This window comes from Hyperoodon ampullatus (assembly GCF_949752795.1).
Source record: "Hyperoodon ampullatus genome assembly, chromosome: 1".
NCBI lineage: Eukaryota > Metazoa > Chordata > Mammalia > Artiodactyla > Ziphiidae > Hyperoodon > Hyperoodon ampullatus.
In genome coordinates, this window is record NC_136914.1 from 58,009,729 (window position 1) to 58,034,741 (window position 25,013).

General features: G+C 39.4%; 1 protein-coding gene across 2 annotated transcripts in view; it reads left to right on the forward strand.

Annotated features, from left to right (window-relative positions):
* The window catches only part of MYPN (myopalladin), a gene marked incomplete at both ends in the record, with an annotated part of 66,118 nt that overhangs the window by 12,204 nt on the left and 28,901 nt on the right, over positions 1-25,013 (forward strand). For both annotated transcript variants that reach the window (XM_079717707.1, XM_079717708.1), the window contains 8 exons: positions 2,812-2,987; positions 6,154-6,205; positions 9,319-9,433; positions 10,571-10,642; positions 17,345-17,486; positions 19,266-19,289; positions 21,169-21,285; positions 21,770-22,142. In XM_079717707.1, coding sequence (XP_079573833.1) covers positions 2,812-2,987; positions 6,154-6,205; positions 9,319-9,433; positions 10,571-10,642; positions 17,345-17,486; positions 19,266-19,289; positions 21,169-21,285; positions 21,770-22,142 — 1,071 coding nt within the window. The remainder of the gene's footprint in view (positions 1-2,811; positions 2,988-6,153; positions 6,206-9,318; positions 9,434-10,570; positions 10,643-17,344; positions 17,487-19,265; positions 19,290-21,168; positions 21,286-21,769; positions 22,143-25,013) is intronic.

Sequence of the window (25,013 nt, forward strand, 5' to 3'; positions counted from 1 at the left end):
GAAGAGAGGATGTAACCTGCCGGGGGAGTCTAAATGTTCATTTTCTAAACCTGGAATCAGTGACCCTATTTTAAGCTCTGTATCTTCCTCCTCCATTGACAGTGTGTTTCCACAGCCCCAAACTTGTATCTCTAAATCCTGAAACTTGCTGGGGTTTTGCTGCACAAATTGCTTTCTTTCACTGACATCTCCAAGTAGGCACTTCGTTTTCAGATTTTTCAACTCTCCTCGCTTCTCATTCTGCTTTCCACCTTCCAAAAGTGTTTGAGGTCTCAGGTCTGCTGTTACCTCCCTTCCCATTCTTTCGGACCTTGTGCTTTTATCCCTTTAAAAACCTCGGGCTTCCCTGGTGGCGCAGTGGTTGAGAGTCCGCCTGCCGATGCAGGGGACACGGGCTCGTGGCCCGGTCCGGGAAGATCCCACATGCCGCGGAGCGACTGGGCCCGTGAGCCATGGCCGCTGAGCCTGCGCGTCCGGAGCCTGTGCTCTGCAACGGGAGAGGCCACAGCAGTGAGAGGCCCGCGTACTGCAAAAAATAAAAAATAAAAAAAAATAAAAAAATAAAAACCTCCTTTATTCTCATTTTAGGGTCATTTCCAGCAGAGAGTAAAGATAAACACATGTTTTTCTGGACACTCACTATTTGTATTTACAACTACCTTGCTCTGAGGGTTTGTTCATACAAGCTCCATGGGGTCTTGCTGAGATTCATGCTTTGGAAGATTTAGAAGCCCATTTCAGCAGCTGCATGTACTGCTGCTGCCACAAAAGATCAAACAATGGCATAGAATTTGATGAAGCATATAAAATACTTACAAAATATTAACTATCAATTCTTTCCATCATTTGGTCTTTCAACAAATCCAACACAATTTTTCTGCATACCTACTATGTGCCAGGATGCTGCTGTAAGTGTGGGATTATATCGGTAAGACTGACAAGGTCCTCTCGTGGACTTTATAATATAGTAGGGGGAGCAAATAATAACAAAGTCAGCAATCATATAAGACAATTTCATATAATAATAAGTGCTATGAAGATAACACAAGAGGATAATGTGATAGTGTGTGAAGATAAAGAAGCTACATTAGGAAGAGGATCAGGGATGGCCTCTCCAAGGAGGTGACATTTGAACTGAGGCCTGACTGATGAGAAGGGCCTATTTTTATAAAGACTGAGGGACAAGGATTTCAGGAAGTACAAAAATCCTAATATGGAGAGTAGCTTAATGTGTTCACAGAATAGAAAAAAGACCAATGTGGTTGCAACACAGTAAAGGGAGAATGATGGGAGAAGGGATCCAGAAGTCAGAGCTGGGAGGCAGGTTTGAATGTTATCCCAAGTAGAGGTGATAATTGAAACTAAGGGATGAGATAATGGCCAAAGGAGAAAGTGTATAGAAAACTGTACTAGGCAGTGTGGATGCTGCATGAGCTTGTAAGCCACCGTCCCTACCTTCAAAGAACTTACAATTTAGTGAAATTGGTGAGACCAGACAGATTCCCCTAAATAGAGAATTATAAAAGACAGTATAAGGGGAGATGGGCTCAGTGATTTTCGATGACCTAGAGGGAGGGGATATGGGGACATGTGTATGCATATGGCTGATTCGCTTTGTTGTGCAGCAGAAACAAACATGGTATTGTGAAGCAATTATACTCCAATAAAGAGCTATTTAAAAAAAAGATTATAAAGCAGAAACTAATTAAAAAAAAGACAGTATATAATCAAGCCTTGCATGACACAGTATAGTTTAAACAAAAATGGTAAAGTAACAATCATTGAGAATTGATGGTAAAAGGTGCTTTAAGTAGGAGGTGATACCTGAGCCAAACTGATGGATGAGTTATATTTGCAGTAGCTGAAAGGTGAGGAAGAGAATCTCAGCTAGAGAGAAAAACATGAGCAGAGGCTTGAATGTAGGGGTGAATATGACATATTTATGGAACAGCAGAGAAAAGCTTAACTCTTGGGAAGCTGTTGAATAGGTGAGTTTTCTTAAATGTGCTTTAGAATCTTGCTTTATAAATGGTGGGAGGGAGGGGTTCAAGCACTGAGTGGTTAGATCTCAAATTACAATAAAGATTAACAATTGCCAGGACTCCTTAATTTTTGACATTGAATAATGGTAACATCTCCACCTAATTACTTTCTAATATGATGTTGATTAATAATTATTACTTTAAAAATGAAAACAATTATAAAAAGGGGTACACTGAGACACCTCACCCCATCTGTCTTCATCCATCTTGTTTCCCCTCACCCCAATAGGAAGCCACTTTGATTTTCATTCCATTCTTTCCAGTTTTCCTTATGCACATGCAAACAACATGACTATATCTTATTTCCTGCCCCCTGTTTTAGTTTCCTAGGGCTACTATGACAAAGTACCACAAACTTGATGGCTTACACAACAGAAATTTACTGTCTCACACTTCTGGAGGCTAGGAGTCCAGAATCAAAGTATCAGCAGGGCCGTGCTCCCTCTGAGACTCTGAGAAGGCTCCTTCCTTGTCTTTTCTAGCTTCTGGTGGTGGCGTTCCTTGGCATTCATTGGCTTGCGGCTGCATCACTTCAATTTTTTCTTTCAGTTGTATCATTCTTAACAGGAGCCACTTTCTAATTTCCTGAAGAAAGTGTCACTGTGAATCCTGCCATTCCTTCTCATAGTTACAACCAAATTATACCATAATAATGGATTGTTTAATGTTTTGACTCTAAGTTTGCCACAGTTTTCTTCTCAGGGAATATCTGGAGCCATTTATGTTATTAATTCTCACATTTCAGTCATGCCAATATTCTTCCTTGCAGGTGGTACTGTGAAGGCAAGGAGCTTGAAAATTCCCCAGACATTCATATCATCCAGGCAGGAAATCTGCACTCACTGACCATTGCTGAAGCCTTTGAAGAGGACACAGGACGCTATTCCTGCTTTGCTTCTAACATCTATGGGACAGATTCAACTTCTGCTGAGATTTACATAGAAGGTAAAGCAAAATACTCTTGGAGCATGGCACTTACTAGTAAGATATACGGTTATAATAAATAAGTATTTATTGAGGGCCTGCTCTACCACACACTCTTCAATGGGGATAACAGCAGTGAGCAAACAGACAAAAATCCCTAGGTTCTTGGATAGATGGCATTTACATTGTAATAGGAGAGACAGAAAATAAATGAGATAAATCAAATATATAATGTTAGGTACATGAAATGATTCTGATCATCAATTTCAATGTGTCTGTGTCTCATGGGGGAGGCGGTTCCCACACCAGCAAGAAGCAATTCTTCACGGCACCAATTTGGTTTCCTACAGTTTAACTCAATTCTGACCCATCTACCTGGAGGTGGTGTCAGATCCAACAAGTTAAGGGCTCAGTCCCACAAGACTGCTCACCCCCACCCGCTTCAGATGCCAATCACACGCAGTAGGTGCCCAGGTTACCCACAACTTCTGTCTGACTTGGCTACAAATTGTAGGTTCTCACAAACCCCTCTTCAGGTTCAATTAATTTGCCAGGGTCACTCACAGAACTCAGGGAAACACTTAATTTATGTTTACCGGTTTACTACAGGGTATGATAAAGGATATAGATGAACAGCCAGATGAAGAGATACATAGGGCGAGGTGGGAGGGTCCTGAGCACAGGAGCTCTGACCCCGTGGAGTTGGGGTGTGTCACCCTCCCAGTGTGCTTATGTTCACCAACCTAGAAGCTCTCCAAACCCCATACTATTAGAATTTTATGGAGGTGTCCTCACACAGGCATGATCAACTATTAACTCCATTTCCTGCCCTTCTACCTTCTCTGGAGTATGAGGTGTGGGGCTGAAAATTCCAAGCTTCAAATTATGGCTTGGTTTTCGGGTGACCAGCCCGCACCCAGGAGCCCTCCCGAGTCGCCTCATTAGAACAAAGGATGCTCCCAGTGCTCTCATCACTTAGGAATTTATTAGAGTTTTAGGAGCCCTGTGTCAGGGACCTGGTCAAAGACAAATATTAGAATAATAGATGCTCCTAAGTGTTCATCACTTAGGGAATTATAAGGGTTTTAGAAGCTCTGTGCCAGGAACCAGGGGCAGAGACCAAAATATATGTTTTCTATTATCTTACAGCATATATGAGCATATGAAAGAAATAGAAAGCAAGGAAAAGGGATAGGAAGTATGTGTATGTATATATGCGGCATGTGTGTTTGCATGCATGTGTGTGTGTGTACAGGCAGATGTACAAGACTTCACTCACCAGGTGACATATAAATGAAGACCTGAAGGAACTGAGGGAGTGAGCCACAAGGATAGATATTCAAGGGAAAAACATTCTAGGCAGAGAAATCAGTAAGTGCAGTGGCCCAGAAGAGGGAGTGTGTCTGTCTTAGGGTACAGAGATGAGCAGTTGAGGTCAGAAGTTCAAGATGGGGTGAAGGTGGGAGGAAGCAGGTGAGAAGATCATGTAGGTCCTCACGGGTCACTGCAAGGACCTGGCTTTTACTCTGAAGGAGATGGGAAGTTCTGGGGGATTCTAGGCAGAGATGTGACATGATCGGACTTAGTTTTTAACAGGGCCACTCTAGCTCCTGGTTGAAAATATACCAAAAGGAGCAGAAGCAGGGAGACCATTTGGGAGCCTTGGAAAGACATTTATATCAGGACCAAACTTAGATGACTAATTTTAGGGAAAAAATCAGTTTATGTACCTGTATATTGACCTCAGTTTTTGTCCCTATTTATCTCATCCTCTGAGTTTTTTCTGGGAGACATTCTTTTTTTTTAATTTTATTTATTTATTTATTTTTGGCTGAGTTGGGTTTTCGTTGCGGCTAGCGGGCTTTCTCTAGTTGCGGCTAGCGGGGGCTACTCTTTGTTGAGGTGCACGGGCTGCCAATTGCGGTGGCTTCTCTTGTTGAGGAGCACCGGCTCTAGGCACACGGGCTCAGTAGTTGTCGCTCGCGGGCTCTAGAGAGCAGGCTCAGTAGTTGTGGCACACAGGCTTAGTTGCTCTGCGGCATGTGGGATCATCCCAGACCAGGGCTCAAACCTGTGTCCCCTGCACTGGCAGGTGGATTCTTAACCACTGCACCACCAGAGAAGCCCTGGGAGCCATTCTTTAGTACTTTTATCATCTCTAATACCTTGTGTATGCCTTGCTTTTAGCACTTAAATATTGTATTATTATGGTATAAAGGCTGGAACTGTCTCATTCTTTATATCTCCAATATCTTATGTAGTACCAAGTACATAGTGGTTATTTAATAAACTTTTATTGAATAGATGAATGAATAATGATAATAACAATGAATAATATATGAATAGAAGTGTGTTACATGTTTTCATCCTCAAATTTTTGGAGTACAATAAATACCTCCAGATTTAGCTGTGTGATATCTTCCTGGAATACACTATCTTGAGAAGCAAAGCCAGGATCAAAGCTCTGCTAACAGTGCTGAGATTGGATTGCTGATTTTTAAAAAGTTGTGGTAACAGAGCTTCAAACACCCCCACTCCCAAGATGAAATGTGACTTGTTAATATTAGGACTGGACGGAAGAGCATCCACCTACACCTACAACATTTGGAATCTAATGTAATCCCTTCTTTTATTTAATCTATGTAGGCCAAGAGCAAGAGGATTTATGGACACCACAGAATGTCTGCAAAGACTGCTCTGTTAGTCTAAAGGCATCAGCAGGTGTTTTATATACAAGAACACGTGGAATTTGGGCCAGTTAATTTGAACTCTGTCACTAACTAGCCATGTGACCTGAGCAAGTACTTCAACTACTAAGGATCTAGTTCCTCATCTGTAAACTAGGTGTTAGTTTAGGGAATCACTGAGATTATTTCTAGGTCTAAAATTCTATAGGTCTTCAAATGCCTAGGAACCAGTTTAAGAAATTTTTTTTTAGGGGACTTCCCTGGTGGTGCAGTGGTTAGGACTCCGCACTCCCAATGCAGGGGGCGTGGGTTTGATCCCTGGTCAGGGAACTAGATCCCACATGCATGCCGCAACTAAGAGTTTCCATGCCACAACTAAGGAGCCCGCGAGCCACAACTAAGACCCAGCACAACTAAATAAAAATAAATAAATAAATATATATATTTTTTTTTTAAAGAAATTTTTTTTTAAATTACATGTCTTATTTTTATTTTTCCAGGGGTTTCTTCTTCTGACTCAGAAGGGGACCCTAACAAGGACGAAATGAATCGGTAATTCCAATTTTCTATCTTATTTAGCATCCTCAGGTCCTGAGAAAGCTGTTAATTGTTTAGTAGAACTTGAAGAGGGGGGCTCCATGGTTTGACCTCAAAAAAAAAAAAAGATTGGGGTGGGTTTGGAGAAAATGCTATTTCTCTTGCTTGTTGCTGCTTAAAAGATTAATTTTAATATTCCCAATATTTTAAAAATGAAGTATCACCTATGAAATATCATCATACTTATATGTAAAGAGTAAAAAACAAATAACTCAGTGGTTAAAAAAAATTCATGTTTTCTAACTAAATAATAGTATTCAAAATAACACACAATCTGGTGAACAAAAATTATATGTATGAGTGATCTGGGCAAGACATAGCCTTTTTGCTAAACGATTGTATTGGGTACTGAACAAAGTTACATTACTTTCCACAACCATTGGCTAAGCACCTCCTCTACACCAGGAACTTCACTAGATGCACTGGGTACTAAGAAAAATCAGATGCTTCCTGCCTTCAAGAGGCTCACAGTCTAGGAGAGGGAAATATGTGTATAGCAAGTATAGCAAAAGATGTATACCACACATAGACAGTAAGAGTAATAAAGTGTAATAGACTATGATATAACCATGTGCAGGGTTTAAGGACTTGGCACAAAGGGCTCTTTATTGGCTGGGGAGGGAAAGAGAGATCAGGAAAGGCTTCACAGAGTTGGTGACCTTGAGCCGCGTCTTAAAAGAGCAGCAGGTGGACACCCCCGAACAAGGGAGGAAAGGGTATTTCGGGAAGAGGAGACTGTGGACAGAAGGCATGGAAACGAGAAACAGACACAACAGCCATCCCTTGAGACCACCTGAAACATGGGCAATGTCTGGAAGACAGGTTAAGGAGTCGATAACTGAATTTGCATATTCTTTCCTCTCCTACAGAAGGCAAGCTCTTAAGGGCAGAAATCATGGCTTATTCTTCAAAATTTGGGGGGTATGCCTACTTTGGAATGATAATTTGCTTTTAGCTTTTGTGCACATATGAAAATTCATAACCAGAGTAAATGATTTCTCCCTTTAACTCTCTTCCTTATCATTCTCATGGCTTCAGTTCAGTTCCTCTTCTTTCCTGTCTCTTTATGCCAGTCCCCTCCTTATAGATACTCCAACCTTTTTCTCTTTTACAGTCTCCAAACTACATACAGCCAGTTAAAAGATAATTATGATCTTATCATTTTCCCGACTTAAAAAAATTATTACCTATGGGAAAATAAAAAATGAAACACAAAATAAACAACATTTAAAAAAATCTCAACATGGGCATACAAAGCTTTATTCAATAGAGTATCAACCAGGCTTTCCTGCCTCTCCTCCTCCAATCCCCCACCTCAGGCTCTCTACATGGCTGCCATCTCACTCAAACAATGTGCGGTTCCTTTTCACCCCTTCGTTCAAGCTGTTCACTTTGCTAGGAATGCCCTATCTTCTCTGCCTGGCAAACTCTTATTTCTCCTCCAAAGCCCAGTCAAGTTCTATAATAAGCTCCTCTGCCATTGCACATACATCGCTCCTTCCTCAAGGCTCTCATAACATGGGTATGAATTTGAGCCTAATGGGTATGAATTTGATATACAAACTTAAATAAGCAAGAAATATCTCATTTGTTCATTTTCTTTAAATCTACTTGTAGTAGTTAGGATTTAGCTCCAGTTGTGTGTAATAGTGACCCCAAATAACAGTAACTTAAATAAGACAAATATTTTTCTCCTTTACATAAAAATATGAATTTGGCTGGTAAAACAGCTCTATATTCCACTGAGTTCCAGTCTACTTCCAGCTTTCTGCTTCACCTCATTCTAAGATGTGGCCTCATCTTCTTAGACTGAAAGGAATAAAGGACATACCCTACTCCCCTTTTAAGGTCGTCTCTCTTAAATTACATACATTACTATCCTTCATATCCCATGACCAGAAAGTAGGCATGTGGCCACAGCTAGCTTCAATGAGGGTTGGGAAATGCAATCTTTATTTGGAGTAGCTATGTAAAGAAATCAGGGATTCTAATATTGTAGAAGAAGAAAACAGATGCTTCAGGAACACTGATAGCCTCTACATCATCAAATGATTCTGCTTCTGAGACTCCATCCTACCTGGCTCTGGGAAAAAATTCAATCAGTCATTATTGGGTGTCCCTTTCCCCCTCCAAATTTGTGCAAAGATTCCTGGGATATAGCAGATACAGAGATGTAGATATATAGTTTGATATTAAACACTGCTCTAAGCATCTTACATGAATTACCTTATTTAACCCTCACAAAAACCCTATGAGGTAAGAATTATTATTTCCTCATTTTAGAGATGAGAAAGCTGAGGCAGAGAGAGGTAACATCTAGACAAAAGGGAAGCCCATCCTGTCATTGGTCATCTATCCCCACAGGTTATGGGTGAGAGGCCCATGTCCCAGATCTCAAAGCCGCTTCAAGTCTAGTGCTTTGTTTCTTCCTGATATATTTGGGTACTGATATCTTTAGCAAGATTGGGAGCCTTTAATCGAGGGGTTGTCATCCCCTCTTGTTAGGTTCTCTGGCAAGATCCCTGGACCTCTCTCTTCCCCACAACAAAACTGAAATAATCTACCCTCTGCAGCCTTTTCAAGAATACTTTCTGGCTCCCTTGCCCTTCAAGCAATCTCTTTAATTTAATTTGTGTAAGCCTGAAGAGCTCATTGACTCAGGCTATTTCTGCTTATTGCCATGCCAAAATCCCAGAAGCAAAGATTTACAAAGTCTGGCCTCCTACTTGAAATAGGAGGGGGAGGGAAAACACAGAGGGCAAAACCAAAACAAATCTCAAAAAATTTTCTGCACATGCTCTGTCATAGCACTTGTCTTGAATCTCAGTTAGCTGAGAATATGCTTGAGTCCCCAGCTCTGCTGACAGCAGCTAACTCAAGGACAGAACTGGTGTCTTATGATCTTCCTGTTTACGCTGCCTAACAAAGTGTGTAGCAAAGCCCTCAGTAAATGTTTGTGTAATATTGTTGAACAAAGATTTCTGTAAGCATTTCTGAAAGCTTTGCTGAAAGGATTTTCACAACAATGATAGGTCTGTTTTATAATCTATATTTTAATCACTTCTCAGAATCCAGAAGCCAAATGAGGTGTCATCCCCTCCCACTACTTCTGCAGCCATTCCTTCAGCAGTACCCCAAGCCCAGCATGTGGTGGCCCAGCCCAGTGTGTCAACCATTCAGCAGGTACAAGAGTCTAAGTGAAACACAAGTGCCATGGATTGTGACAGGCAGGCACTGTGACCATGACCATCTTGTATGGCATGATCATGTTCCCCTCTGTTGCAACTTCATAATGACCTTGGGCAACACACTTCTGTAGTCAGGATAATCACTTTGTACTTCTGATGTATGATATCAGTAGTTCCCCTAGCTTTGGGAACATATTCTCTAACTTCATAGGCAAATTTCATAGCAAAAGAAACTCTACAAATTAGTCTCTGATATTCCAGCTTTATGAAGGGCATTGACTACATAGACAATGAGCTGCCAGCTCTCACACTGGCCCAAGACACTCTGTATCATGAAACTCAGTTTCATGGAGTTATTAAAAAAAAATTCTACTTTCTAAGATAGAGCAACCATGAAATTAATTTTTAGAAATCCTCAAAGTCTCTCATCCTTCAAGTTAACAATGATGATGATGATGATGACAAGAGTGATGCTTATTGTAAAAATATTTTTAAAATACAGAAAGTATATTAAGTAAAAACTTTAGTCAAGGTTCGACTCCTCTGCCCCCACTCTTCAGAGGTACCTCCTGTTAATAATTTCTAGCAGATAGTTCCAGGCATTTTCTATGCATATCTATAAATGTATATTATGTATATACTTTAAAAATATGAAATCATACTAATATAAACATACTTGTAATGTGTTATTGATATATTTAAATATAAATATTGATGTATAAAAAGATCTCCAACCTTTAAAAAAATTTTTAAAGTACTTATCTGACCCATTTAGTAATGCAGAGGGGTCGCATTTTAGTTCTAATTCAGTAGTTTGAAAACTGATCTGTGGAGCCTCAGGGGTCTATGGAACCTCTTCAGGGGGTTAGGGTTAATTACATAGCTCTATATGTGAGGTGGTGGGGATGGCCAGTATGTATTTACGGCCACCATGACCTAGAAAGAAATACAATCAGTTCAGCATGAAATTTGATGTCTGTAATTCATAGACTTAGAAAACTGTCAGTCTTTGGTTTTAGATTAATTTCATACACCAAATTCTTTAGCTGTGTTATACCTACCTATCATCTGTCTACCTACCTATCTGATAATCCCAGTGACAATGAATCTATTGTTGGTTCCCTTCTAACAGTGTCAGAGCCCTCCCAACTATCTGCAAGGATTGGATGGAAAACCTATCATTGCAGCTCCTGTGTTTACAAAGGTAATCAAAATATAACTTCTTTCTGTCATGGCTTTAAACACACCACAATACCCAAACAAAGTTGTAGGATTCAAAATTCACTGATTTTATCTCAGGATTTTGGTCTCTTATAATAAGTACAGGACAGGACTTGGGGTTTTGTGGTAGCTGTTACCATGTCACTCCAAGTTGCAGATTTCTAATATTAGTTTGTATAATAAGGGAAAGGTCATCCCCACTCATCACATTGATCTCTATGGCCATCCTATTGCTTTTAAACACAGTAGCCACACCTAGGGGTCAGGTGATACGCTTCTAGGCACTTACTATCCAAGGGTTTCTCTGGATGTCTTTGGTGTTCAAGGAGATGGAGTTACATGCTCTTAAGAAGCTTAATACAAAGCCTCACTCTAGAACAAAGAGCTTTCTTTTTCTAATCCATGGTATCAACTACTGTGGTGGCATCAAATTCTGAGTCTCATAATCTTTGTATTTAGAACTGGAAATTTTACTCAGGCACTTTCATTTACAAATGAAAAACCAAGGGAGGGCCAGAGAGATCAAACAATGTATCCAATGTCACAGAACTAGCAAGTGGCAGAATCAGGACTAGAAACAAGTTGTCCCAATTCTGTCTACTGTTCTTTCCCTTATATAACATAGACTTAGTTTATATGTTGCCCAGGACAATAAACTCAAAGGTGCAAAACTGAGTCATATTGGATTTGTTTTGGTATTATGAAAACCACATGGATGGAGTCTATGCCTGGATTTACAGTTTATTGTTTGTATGAATACCAAACCTAAGCCCAAAGAAATTTTATCCACTCAGAAGTATGATTTAGAGGAATGGTTCTCAATCAGGGTTAATTCTGTCCCTCAGAGGACATTTGGCAATGTCTGGAGACATTTTTTTTGATTTTCACAACAGGGGGCTGGCATCCAGAGATACTGTTAAACATCCTGCAATACACGGGATGATAGCCTCCTGCAACACAGAATTATCCAGCCCAAATTGTCAATTAGTCCTGGGGCTGAGAAATCATGTTATAGAGCAAAATGGCAAAAAAAAAAAAAAAGACGTCTTTTCCAATGAGTACTGATCCTAAAAGAATTGCTAAATTCACAACTTCCACAGAAACATCCATTTTAGCGACGTTCCACCATATCAGCTCATCCAAGATGGTTTTCCAAAATCAAGCAGAGTCTAAGAGTGAGACATGTTTATCCATAGCCGTATCAAGTTGGCAAACATTCTTATGTGAAACAAGATGCCTCTCAATTTTTCAGGTTTGTTTCTTGTAACCGCTTTCAGAATTTAAGTTTTGCTATTCTCAAAGACTTGAAGCAGGAAAGCAACATGTTGTGATTTGGTGAATACCAGACTTGGAAGAAGAGTTATAAGTGGACCTGTGTGTGTGTGTGCATGGGCGCGTGCGTGTGTGTGTGTAATATAGCTAAAAGAGCTACCCCTAAGTGTCTCTTGGTTCACTGCTAAGTCACCTAGCCTTAAAACAGAGCTTTAAATGCCGAGAAATCAGGACACTTTAATTTGTTGTGCTTATTTGTCACACCCTTTGTCAGGCAATGCCGAGTCTTCAAAGGCAACTAAATCACAGAATAATTTATACCCAGTCCCAAACTAACATCTCCTCCACTCTTCTCCTCACCACCATCTGCCCAGCTAGACAGCAAAGAGGTGTCCTTATCTCCCTCCACACTTTCAAATATTTTGGGGTGCTCTGTCTTCCCTGCATCTACATCACCTGGTACATGCCTCTGGCACAACATTTAGCACAATAATAAAGATGTTTAGTTTTCTGTCTCTCCCAAGTGCCTCAAAGGCTATCTCTAATATCTTGATAGGAGTCCATAATGGTTATAATAGGTCCAAAGCCATTTTTATTATTCTGAAAAGCCTAATAGGACTTTAAAACCTATTCTTTACATTTAATTTTCATGGACTGGTTAACCTCAAGTTTAGCTGCTTTTGTGTGGTGACTGATTACCTCCCTCTAATTAGATGCTCTGATTTGCAGATACATATATGCCTTTGATAAATAAAAATAGGGAAAAGAATTAGTCATTAGTATATGTTGTTAATTAGATAAATCTCCAAAAACATTAGATCCATGGTGGGAAAACACCAAGTCCCTAGTACAGGGACTCAAACTCTGGTGAGGCTTTCTCAGCCCTCAGGAAGTGTGCTTTTGCCTCCATAAATGGGATCAGGGTTGTTCAGACGTAGGGCACTAGCATAGGCTGTGGCTCAGATTCCAGAGGGACTTATCAGCAATGCTGTGCTTGCATTAGTTTCCATGAGTGAGGGTAGGATTGAGGTCATCGTCACTGCCAGTGACATTAGAAAATTTCTGAGTCAGAGCCACTGATGATGGTAATCACGTGGCAGAGGCCTTGATAACTGATCATTGGCATATGTTTGTTCAGGTTATTCCTTGCTCTATTTACTTCTTTAGGGACTTCTGGCATTCCAATCCCTATGACTCACTTTCTATACTGCCCAACAAAGCATTTCTCTGCCAATAATGGCAAGAAGCCATTTTTTTGAAAGCAACGATTAGAGAGCAGAGTTTTATTTAACTCCTTGTAACTCCTTTGGTGATAGGGAAGTACTGGTATTATCTTCTTTTTAAAGAAGGTTAAAATGAAAATGAGGGTTGCCCAGCAAAACAGTGGTAGAGTTTGAAAGAAGCTTGGGGTCCCATATGCTAATTCACTGCTCTACCTATATTTTAAAAATATTTTATGGAGATAGACTATCCTCCATCCTCTATACAGTATCAAAAACACTTTCACTCTGTTTATGGGGGGAAAACAGTGCTCACACTCCTTGAGTGTGAAGGGAGGTAGATGATCAAATTAGAATCTTACTCCTATCACTGCTCCCCCTCCAACAACAGCTGCTCTGGCAGGCTTTCAAGGCTGCAGCCCTGGCTCCAGCTGCTTCAGCAGTAATTTGAAGAGTGCAAGGGGGCAGGGGAAGTGAGAATTTCAAGAATGGCACATCATTATATAATAGCTGAGGCAGGAAACCCTGAAATGACAGGTACAGTGGTTGGCTCTAGATTCCTGAAGATTACATGGGCCCCTCTCCACAACCTGACAATTCCAGAGACTTCTCTGACTCAACTGTTGTACTGGGCATCTGTCACAATATAGGGGCAAAAAGGTCTTCAATCAAACGGTTCTTTATCAGTAAAAACTGCTCTGATCCAACTCCAGTCTAAAAGCACTATAACATTCACTTCCAGCATCTCCCAAGGTGCAAAAATAGCAACTGGATTTAAAAAAATAAAGTGACAATATGAACCTTACAGCTGACATCTTTTAACCAATAAGGGAGACACCTTTTCTCAAGGATGTCCCTGCATTATATCTGTGGGTATAGGTCTACTAAGCAGGAACTGTGTCCTTTCAACTCACATTTACAGCATCTGGCACAGAGCTTGGCACAAAGCAGGAACATAGTTATATTTATTCTGTGGTGAACTGCTTCCATTTCAGCTAAGAAGGAATTATTGCTTTTATCACTTTATGGCTTCAGAGTGTTGTTAGGAGTAGAGAAAAAATCCTATGTCAAACGGCCATGGAAGACATGCTTCTCAAGTCTCTGTGTTGTCAAGTCATCCTACAAAGAATGTCTTCCTGGATGATCAGTACGGTGATGACACACAAGACAGATTTGCACTTTGGATACTGTTTACTGCAGGAGGTTGCAGACTTTTCATTATAGGGGCTTCAGTTCAGATCCATAATTCCTAGTTAAGACTAACTTAATCTTTGCTAGTTGGGGAATGTTTCATGTCTTATTCATCTTCAGTGAAGTCAAGATAAATATGATCAAGTCTTACACAATGTGCCATTAGTAACAGCCTAAGACCTACTGCTGTGTTGAACATGGCCCCATCTAAACTATGTTCAAATGGTGTAACTGGTTTGGACCGGATGGGCAGCAATGTGAGCCGATTTCTTCTTATGAGACTTTTGTAGAAAAGCACAGTTTTCAGCAATAACAACTATCATTGTCCTTCAAATTATGACCTTCAACAACCTTTTCTAAGTGCCTTGTAAGATGACCCCTGGCAACTCCTTTACTGAGTATTGATGATGTGTCACACTGGAATGAACCTCCATCTCATATCACAGTCCCTTAGCTGGCATATTCTAGAACTACAGTATCTCAGGTATCTGGCTGGACTCTCCAATAGAACACAGGTCTTGGCCTTCAATTTCAAGTGAATAATTACAACCAACTAATGTTGGTCTCAACTGTAACATATTCTCTCAAGGAGGTCCTTTTCCAAGCAGGACCTTGTGTAACCTCTGCAGATTGAGAATTGGTTCATATATCTGAACCTCAAGCCATGTCAGAATGTAGACTGACCTCATTCTGCTCACATCCATTTTTTATTTATTATTATTATTATTTTTTTACAGTACACGGGCCTCTCACCACTGTGGCCTCTCCCGTTGCGGAGCACCAGCTCCGGACACGCAGGCTCAGCGGCCATGGCTCACGGGCCCAGCTGCTCCGCGGCATGTGGGATCTTCCCGGACCGGGGCACGAACCCGTGTCCCCTGCATCGTCAGGCAGACTCTCAACCACTGCACCACCAAGGAAGCCCTACATCCATTTTTTAAATGTGCCATATTTTATTCATTCAATCTCTTCTGCCACCACCACTTTTTTTTGCTTTGGTTTTCTAATTTGTTTGCCTCAAGAAGGAACGAAACTCCATTATGTATGAATCCCAGGGGGATGTCTGACTGCCATTAAAGTTTTCAATGGGCCCCCAAAACTACCATCTTAGCACAGAATTTGCTCAGATGTCAGGGTGGAGGGCATATTCACCAGCTTGCCAGGAGCACCCAAGACTCATTGATGCTCCCTGCTTACTGAGAACATTCCATTTTTGTCACTAGAAGCTATTGTTTTGGGGTAGACAAGAAATAACCAGGTTTTTAATCAACTAGTTCCTTATTACTTCAGAAACCACTCTGTGAAAATCACATCCTGAATTCCTTCAGCAAACAAATTTGGGAATGCAAAAAAAGAACAAAACACTAACTCTGAACTATAGTGCCCCCTGGCTGTCACAATATCAACTAACACATCCTTCTGAGGTAAAAGTCTCCTACTACAGCTAAAGCCATGTGGTTAAACCCACCCCAGTATTCCTAAGATAAATGCCATAAATATGATAGGTCTAAGCACAAAATATCGTATATTGTTAAGAGCTATAAACAATCACAAGATATTTATAAGAGTAAATGACAAAAGCAAAAAAACTACTGGCCTTCCCCTTCTCCAAAGCAAGAGCCAATATTTCCTAAATACAGACCCCAAAATTGTAATAATGGGAAAGCCTTGCAGCATTTGTTGATGATAGAGCTTGTAGAGAAAGTTAATCATAACCTTTCCATGTTTATCATCTTTAGGCCTATATTAAAAATAAAAATGTGCCCACATATATGCCAAAGGAGCATTTCATAATCAAATGAAGTACCAACTATACAAACGAATGTGTGACTTTAAGCTCACAAATCTTGATGAGTGAAAGACAAGTTGTGAAAGGAAAATGTGAGTTCCATTCTCCCATAGCGTCTATCATAGAATATACCGATATTTTACAATGGAAAGTAATTTTTGTGAACTTTTTTGGGGGGAAGCGTGAAAGAGCATTTAACAATGCCTTCACAAAATTATGACATATTTTACCATGACCTAAGACTCCACATGTGACTATGATTTTATAGAGATTGTCATTGTTTACCTCCCTCAACAGACATTGAGGCTATCCTGTAAAGAACACATAAGGAAAAGAAAATAGCAAAACAAACGTCAATTTCCAGGACTATAGAAAGTAGGCAAGGCAAAGCCAAGAAAATAGTCACTTACTTAGGCCACAGAGATAGTCCACCTAGTAGAACAGTCTTGTGTGGAAAAAAATACATTACTCCCATACTGAATACACCTAGTAGATATTCACTGCAGATTTTTTAAATTGTTATTGTTTCTGAAAACCAAACTCTACTTGGGCATTTTCTTAAAGGAAGCAGAATTACTTAACCAAATATTAGTATTTTTGCAAACCCTCAAAATGTTTCACCTAGTATTCAATAAATTTTTCTGGCACTGCAACAGAGAGGAAAAGGAAGAAGTTAGTGAGGAAAAAGCTTCCTATGCACTCAGATGATTCTGTCTTCAAAAATAGATTCAGGGACTTCCCTGGTGGTCCAGTGGTTGGGAATCCGCCTGCCAATGCAGGGGACACAGGTTCGAGCCCTGGTCCAGGAAGATCCCACATGCCGCGGAACAACTGGGCCCGTGCACCACAACTACTGAGCCCATGCTCTGGAGCCCACGGGCCATAACTACTGGAGCCTGTGCTCTGCAACAAGAGAAGTAACCACAGTGAGAAGCCCGCGCACCGCAGTGAAGAATAGCCCCCGCTCGCCGCAACTAGAGAAAGCCTGTGCGCAGCAAGGAAGACCCAATGCAGCCAAAATAAATAAATAAATTAATTAATTTTTAAAAAATAGATTCAATGTACATCCACAGAATTGAAGCTGTTGGAAATGTACAAGATTTGGAGAAAATCCAAATATGGAGGCAATGGTATCTTTTTCGAAAATTCAGCACTGGGAGTAGATTCCAAAAATATATACTTTTTGGTTCTAACAATATTCTTCTCATTACAGATGTTACAAAATTTATCAGCCTCTGAGGGTCAGCTAGTTGTCTTTGAATGCAGAGTAAAAGGAGCTCCATCTCCTAAAGTTGAGTGGTATAGAGAAGGGACCTTGATAGAAGATTCTCCAGATTTTAGAATTTTACAGAAAAGTAAGTTGGTGCTTTAAAATTATTTTTCTGATAATTTTTATAGATTTATTGTATACATTTATTTTTTTAACTTTTAACAACTAATTAAAATGTAATAAAAAGAATAAAATAAAAAACACTTATACTCCACCAAACTAAACCCTATTAATATTTTGGTATATATTCTCCAAAAATTTTTCCATGCATATATTTTCTTTAAATAAAAATAATTTTTTTTTGTAAATTGATTTTTTCACTCAACATTTCATGAATATCTCTCCATATTAATAGATATAGAACTTTTTTACTTTTAAAAATAAGTTGCTACAATCAATTTCATATTTACTTAATCTCCTATTGTTGAAAATGTAGACTGTCCACAAATTTTTACTATTAGAAACTATATTTCAAAGCATGTTAACAGAGAAGATCTTTGTGAATATCTATGAATAAATCTGAGTACTAGAATTGCTACTGTAAATTCACATTGTTTTAGGCTTTTAATATAAATCATCAAAATGCCATCCAAAAAGGTTGAACTAAATTTAGGATGATTATATAATTGATCATCTAACCTGGGACACCTTGGGGAGTAACAGAGGGTGCTAGTAATCATTACACAGAGATCCCAGGAATAAACCAGATCATCCCAGTTGAACTGGGACACATGCTGTTTCAGTTATATTCTACTACAACCAGCAACATATGGGAACTTCTTTTGTCTTATACCTTCACTATCAATGGGTATTAAACATTTTTTAAATCTTCACTAATTTTATAGGTCCCAAATGGGAATACTTGTTTTAATCTGCTTTTCACTAATGAGATGTGGAAAGGAACTTTTTTTTCTTATTTATTGGGTCTTTGAATTTACTTTAAAATTACCTATTATATCCTTTGTTCATTGTTTACTGAGGTTTTACTCTTTTTCTTGTAAGAATTATTTATATATCCAAGTTGTTAATTCTTCTTTTCTTGTCATGCAGTGCTTTCACCTTGACCCATTTCAGCCGTAAAATATTTTGAAAATTATTTGCTTCTTGGTTAATTTGTTTCTGCCTATCACAAAATAGATACATGAATCAAACTACTATCAGATTTAACAACAATGATATATTCTGAATAGCAGCAACAATGATATATTCTGAACACCATTTAAGCTGAGGCAAAAAACCTCCACTAGTTCTATCAGTGTAGAAGAATGTAGCTAAATTCAACAACTATTCCCTGAGTGCCTGCAATTCTATAAACTGTAGTTGAGCACCTGTTTTCAGTACCAAGCGGGCACCTTCAGGAATGCCAAAGAATTTTAAGACAAAGAACTGTTCCTGAGGAACCTGTCATCTATCCTGAGGCTCTTAATATTAGAAACCTTAGGGCAGGAGGTATACGCTACATTATATCAGGATGTGAGAGCCCAAAGCCAAGAATGATCTCTTAGTCTTCACAAACTTTTTCAGGTCAGGCTGAATGGGTACAATAAAAGCAAGTCATCCTGAATCCCAACTAATTCAGTAACTTTTCCTCACCTAAGGTTTATGTGTCCCAAGTGGAACCCAAGTATGTCCCAAGATACAGCCACATCATTTAGTTAGCAGCTCTCTTGCTGCCCTTCTGTGATAATGATCCTATCCCTGTCAAGGTCATTGGTGCTTAGGTCATTTTACTTAAAATTTACAGATTAGCCTTGTCAAATTACTCATGAGTATGCAAAATATACTTCTATAGGAAGCTTCTGATAAAAATGTCACCTCTCAGTAAAATAAATGCTCAGAATCTTTTAATTTTTTTTTCTTTTAGAACCTCGATCCATGGCAGAGCCAGGTAAAGATCATTTTAACTTTAATTTCATTCGTATGTGATCCGTGACTTGAAATATATAATAGACATATTGAAATTACACTGTTGTCAAGAAAAAAAGTTTTACAAAGAAGATAGAAGCCAACTCTAGCTACGACTGAGGAGAAGGAAAGGCAAGCATGTGCAAGTTTGGGATATATATTCAATAGCTAATGTGAATGCCGTTAGTTCTGCGTTGTTGAGGAATGTTTCTTAGGAATATTTTCCCTCTTTCATTGGCCCCTACTCATGACCTCCTTAAACTGGGCAGAGCAATTTCCATGATGCTATCAATTCTAATTCCACAGCCTATGTATCTCAAAAGTTATGCATCAGATTTTGAAATTCACAGAATCAATAAAATGTTTATGATGTTATTAGATTTGGTTGGGAGGATATTAAGATGACACATGGAAGCTCTTACCTCTAGAAAATACAAGTTGCTCACAAAACACAGCAATAAACATCTGAATGTCCTCTCTATGATCACCCTGAAAAATAAGATTGTATTTGTGCCCATGGGTAAGAATGATGGTTTGGAATTTCATTATTATAATTCTTGCTTCTGAAAACTGAATGGAAAGGCATTCTTGATGAAGACATTGAATATCCATGTTGCATAACCCTACTCTAGGCCCTTGGGGATACAGTAAAGACCAGAGTGCTCTTGCTCTAGCATTGCTTGTAGTGGAGAAGCATTTTTCCCTTTGAAAATATTTCAGGCTTTTGATACTTTCAACCAAAGCAAGCTTTTTCACTAGGCAGTCTCATACACGAAATAATTTCAGAGTCACCCAAAAGGGGTCCCTGCTCAAAACAAGCCCCAGCTCCATGATCTAAAATTTCATGTTCAGAGAGTTTTTCTTTCCACCTTGGATAAAGCATATACCCTTTGGAGACAGAATACTATATCTTATCAGGCAGGTATAGTGTAGTATGAATGAATTTATCAGATCATTTTCCGAATGCAGGTTGCTGAAAGATGAGAGTGCAAATGTTTGGGAAGGGAACAGAGAGGAGGAAGCATAAGACTCAGAGAAAGGACAGAGAGGTACCAAAACCAAACTTTGCCTCTCCATCATTTAGGATTCTTTGGGCAGCAAATAAACAAGACCTAACCAAAAATGGCTTAAGCAACATGAAAACTGTTATCTTGTTACATAGCAAGATGCCATAAGAAATGGTAGTATTGAGATTGGTTAATTTAGCATCTCAGAGATCATCAGGGGCCAAGCTTTTTTTTTTTCCCCCATTCTGTCATCTTCAGAGTATCCTCTTAGACTGGTTCTACTCATATACCCAAGACGGCTGCCACAGTTCTAGGTATTACATGCAGATGACAACGTCCAAAGGCAAAAATAGGGGAAAACGCTCTCTTTTACCCCTTTTAAAAGGCAAGAAAAACTTTCCCAGAAACTCCCCAGGAGATTTTCCCTAATATCTTCTTGACCAGAATTGTGTGTCACATGCCTTACCAAGAATAGAGTGGTATTTCACACAGACCTACTTTTGCTTTAAATCCTAATTTGTTTTTGTGATTTTTAAGCTTATTGTTTCTTGGTCCTATTTTTGACATCTGGACTGATGACATAAAAACAGATAATCTTCAAATCCATAATATACATTATATTATCATTAAATCCTCTTGTTGATTGTCTGCATGGAGTTATTCATTTTACTTCCTTTGGCTCATTTAGTCTGCTAATCAGTCAATTCAATCAAATAATTGGACTAAATGTTTTCAAACAATTAATATAATCGGCTTCCTCTATTGACTTTTATAGAATCACCATCTAATATCAGAAAATTCCATAATTCTATTTCCGTAAATAAGTCAGTAACCATTCTGCTTTATTGGGTTTAGAGGAGATCTGTACTTTGGTCATTGCTGAGGTATTTGCGGAAGACTCTGGGTGCTTCACCTGTACTGCAAGCAATAAATATGGCACAGTGTCAAGCATTGCACAGCTAGATGTAAGAGGTAAGGGCTCTTTCAATGCCGGAACAGTTTAGACTATGACTTTGATTATGAGTATGGACAATGTATATTACCCTCTCTTACTGCTTTTCATATGAAGCTAGCTTGGCTCTCCTAAAATTTTTTGAATTATTGAGGAAAGTGTTCTTGAACAGAATCCAGTTTTCAATTTCTCATTGCATTTATCACCACCACGCCAGTTATCCTGCTGTTATTTATTATACTCCCTAAGAAAACATCTCCTTGATCTTACCTAAACTTCTAAAATTCTTTCCAAAATGGTACTTAGATTTTTTTAGGGTTTTTTTTGTTTTTTTCCTATATCCTTACCATTCTTTAATGTCCCAGATTGTGTTTTCTGTTTTTGACAAGCATTTCCATTAGCACATTCGCCTGGGTTGGATACATGCCCTGTCTCAGGGTTATAATCCCATCTCAGTCTTATTGAGTAAGGCTAATATCTCAGGTCCTGTTATCATCCTTTCAGGAAATGAAGACCCCAGAAACAATGGGTCTCTTCACTCAGCCAACTCTACCACCAACCTGGCTGTTATTGAGCAACAGCCATCCCCACCCAACCCAGAGCCTCCTTCCGTGGAACAACTCCCTAAACCCAAACTGGAAGGCGTTCTGGTGAATCACAATGAGCCCCGGTCCAGCTCAAGGATCGGGCTCCGTGTCCACTTCAACCTGCCTGAAGATGACAAAGGAAGTGAAGCATCCTCTGAGGGTGGCATGGTGACCACCAACCAGACCAGGCCTGATTCCTTCCAGGAGAGATTCAATGGACAGTCAGCAAAAATCCCTGAGCCTTCCTCGCCCGTCAAAGAGCCCCCTCCAGTTCTGGCCAAACCCAAACTGTAAGTAAAAATTAGAATGGATAACCAAGAGTGCCTGTGACCTTCTCTGACTCTGCCCTTCTTAAAAATGATGGAGCTAAAAAGGGAAATTATGAAATGAGAAAACACACATTAAATGCTTTGCAAATCATAATCCTTACATCAGTGTAAGTGTACTATCACTTTCATCCTTACTATTCATATTCTACCTCCAAGAAATGTTACTCCTAAACTAGCTCAAAAAGATGTCTGTCTAACATTAGAGGGCTCCAGGTGAAGCACTTCTACACTCTCCTTATAAAGCCCTTTCTCATGTCTAATAATCTTTACGGTGTGAAATTTCATCTTTCTATTCCCCATTTCTGCTTTAACTTAAGTTTTTGTAGTCATTATAGAAAAGATACCTAGTATTTTTTAGTTAGCTCCTTGATATGGCTAGATATGCTGTAGTAACAACAGGCTTCATATAAATGTAATGGGTTGAAATTACAAAGGAAGTGAAGCATCCTCTAAGGGTGGCATGGTGACCACCAACCAGAGTCACCTCAGGAGTCTGATGCAGTTGTCACCCAAACCCTCTAGAGAGCTTCCATCAGTCATGTTGCAAAATTTAATGTGCATCCATAGCAAAGCAAGCACAGAATATGATACTACTATTATGTTTTGTTTGATCCACACATCAAAGTGATAAAAATTACATTTATAACTACATAAACCTTTAAATATCAACAATAAAATCTACAGTAATAGCACTCCTATCATGTGTTTCTCAATGTGCTGATATTCACTGGAAGCAGTTCATGTTGCTTAGTTTTATATTTTTCTCACTACCACACAAGGTGAAATTCTGGGCATAAAATTAAATGTTACAAAACATGCGGGTCACATCCAGAAATATCTCTGTCCCCTCAAAGTTCTGCCAGTCCCAGGAAATAGGAATCTACTTAAAGTAAGAAGAAGGGAAGAGGTTATTGTAGGGATATAAGCAGCAATGGGCAACAAAACACAGCCAGGTCCTGCACAGAGAAGGAGAAGCAGGGATTTAAGAGCTAGGATCACACACATGGTCAGTCCAGCCTCTGTCCCCTGCTCACACTCCGTCTTGAGCACCTCCTTGTTTCCTCTTTGCATATCCACTCTACTCTTCTCTCTTGGAAGACTCATCAATTCATATCTGGCCCTTGATGGCATGTCTTGTCACGACTTGTGTCAAGTTCCACTGCTAACTAAATCGTGCTCAGCAGCTCAATTCCAAATACCAATTAGCCCAGCCTCGTCAGGTGCAGAGCATTTACATTTGGAGGGAAGAAGAGTCAAATGGATCAAATCAAAACTGTGTGTGAAGGCAGTTCTCAGAGAAGGGAGTTGTGAGAACAGGTAACCCCAAACAATCAATTGCCTCCTTTGTAGGGCCTCCTCTTACCCAGGGACTGTTTAGGGGCTATTAGGTATGTCAGTTAGGGTTAGGTTTAGCTTCATGTTGCAGAAAGCCCAAACTAATGGTGAGTTAAACACATGAGGGTTTATTTTTCTCTCAAATAAAGGAATTAGATGGGCAGTCAGAGGCTGTTATGATGGCTCCATAGTCATTAAGAATCCAGTCTTCTGCTCTGCCATCTTTAGCACTGGCTTCTTCTCCAAGTGCCCTCATGGTCCAAGATGGCTGATGGTGGTCTAGTCATCATGTCTGTATTTCAAGCAGCAGAAAAGGCAAATTGGTAGAAGTCCAACTACTCTCCTTTAAAGGAGCCTTCTTAGGACTTACCCAAAATCACCTGCTTATATCTCATTGGCCAGAACTTAGTCACATGGTATATTAAGTACAAAGGAAGCTGGGAAGTGTGGTCTTTAGCTCCACATGTTGCCTCCATGCGTAAAATCAAGTTCCTTTACAAAGGGGAGAATTAAGTAGTCAGCCAGCAGTATCTACCACATGAAACTTTCAATGAATATAAAAATTCTTTCTACTAAATTATGTAGTGACACCCTCTAAAAATCCAGTCCTCAACAGTATATAATTCTTTAATATTTTTTGTCTTCCTTAGATTTTCACCTAATTGTGTGAATATAGGTTTGTATTAGTAGAGGTATGAATACGCATGTGCATGCTCACCTCTCTCTCTCTCTCTCTCTCTCTCAAACACACACACACACCCTTTGTGAATCCACATGCCTACAAAGTTTTCTTACTGGTTTTAATCTTTTAGGTTTTATGTTAAAATATATTGACTCAATAATCTTGAGGATACAATTTTCTGCTTGTTCCTTCAATTTGCCATTCATACAAAAAATAGAATTCTTATAGATCTTAAAACTGCAACAGAGAGGGAAGCTGTCATTTTTCAACACTGTATCATCAAAGCCTAGATAATTCGGACTTTGACATTTTCAGCTTGAATATTAAGCTATTTAGAGAAGTGACTCTTCATCCTGGCTACACTCTAGAATGAAATGTGGAGCTTTTGAAAAATATTTATGCCTTCCATCCCAGTTGAATGAGAATCTCTCCACAGATTATTTTAATGTACAGCCAGGTTGGAAAGTATAGGTGTAAAGTTGGAAAACCTGAGTTACAACCCTTTATCACCCCACCCAGCCCCATACACACACCCCTCCACAGCCAGGAAAAAAATAGAAGAATTAACATTTAAAGTGAGTAAAACGTCAGACTAAAATCAGAATGTACTGGATAAGCCTATGCTTTGGGGCATGTGTTTCTTTAGAGCAGTGGTTCTCAGTCCTGGATGCAGACAAGAATCACCTAGAGCCTTGCTATTCAAAGCACTGGCATCACCTGGGAACTTGATAGAAACAGATTCTCGTGCTCCACTCAAGACCTACTGAATCAGAAACTCTTGGAGGTGCGGCCTGGAAATCTATGTTTTAACAAGC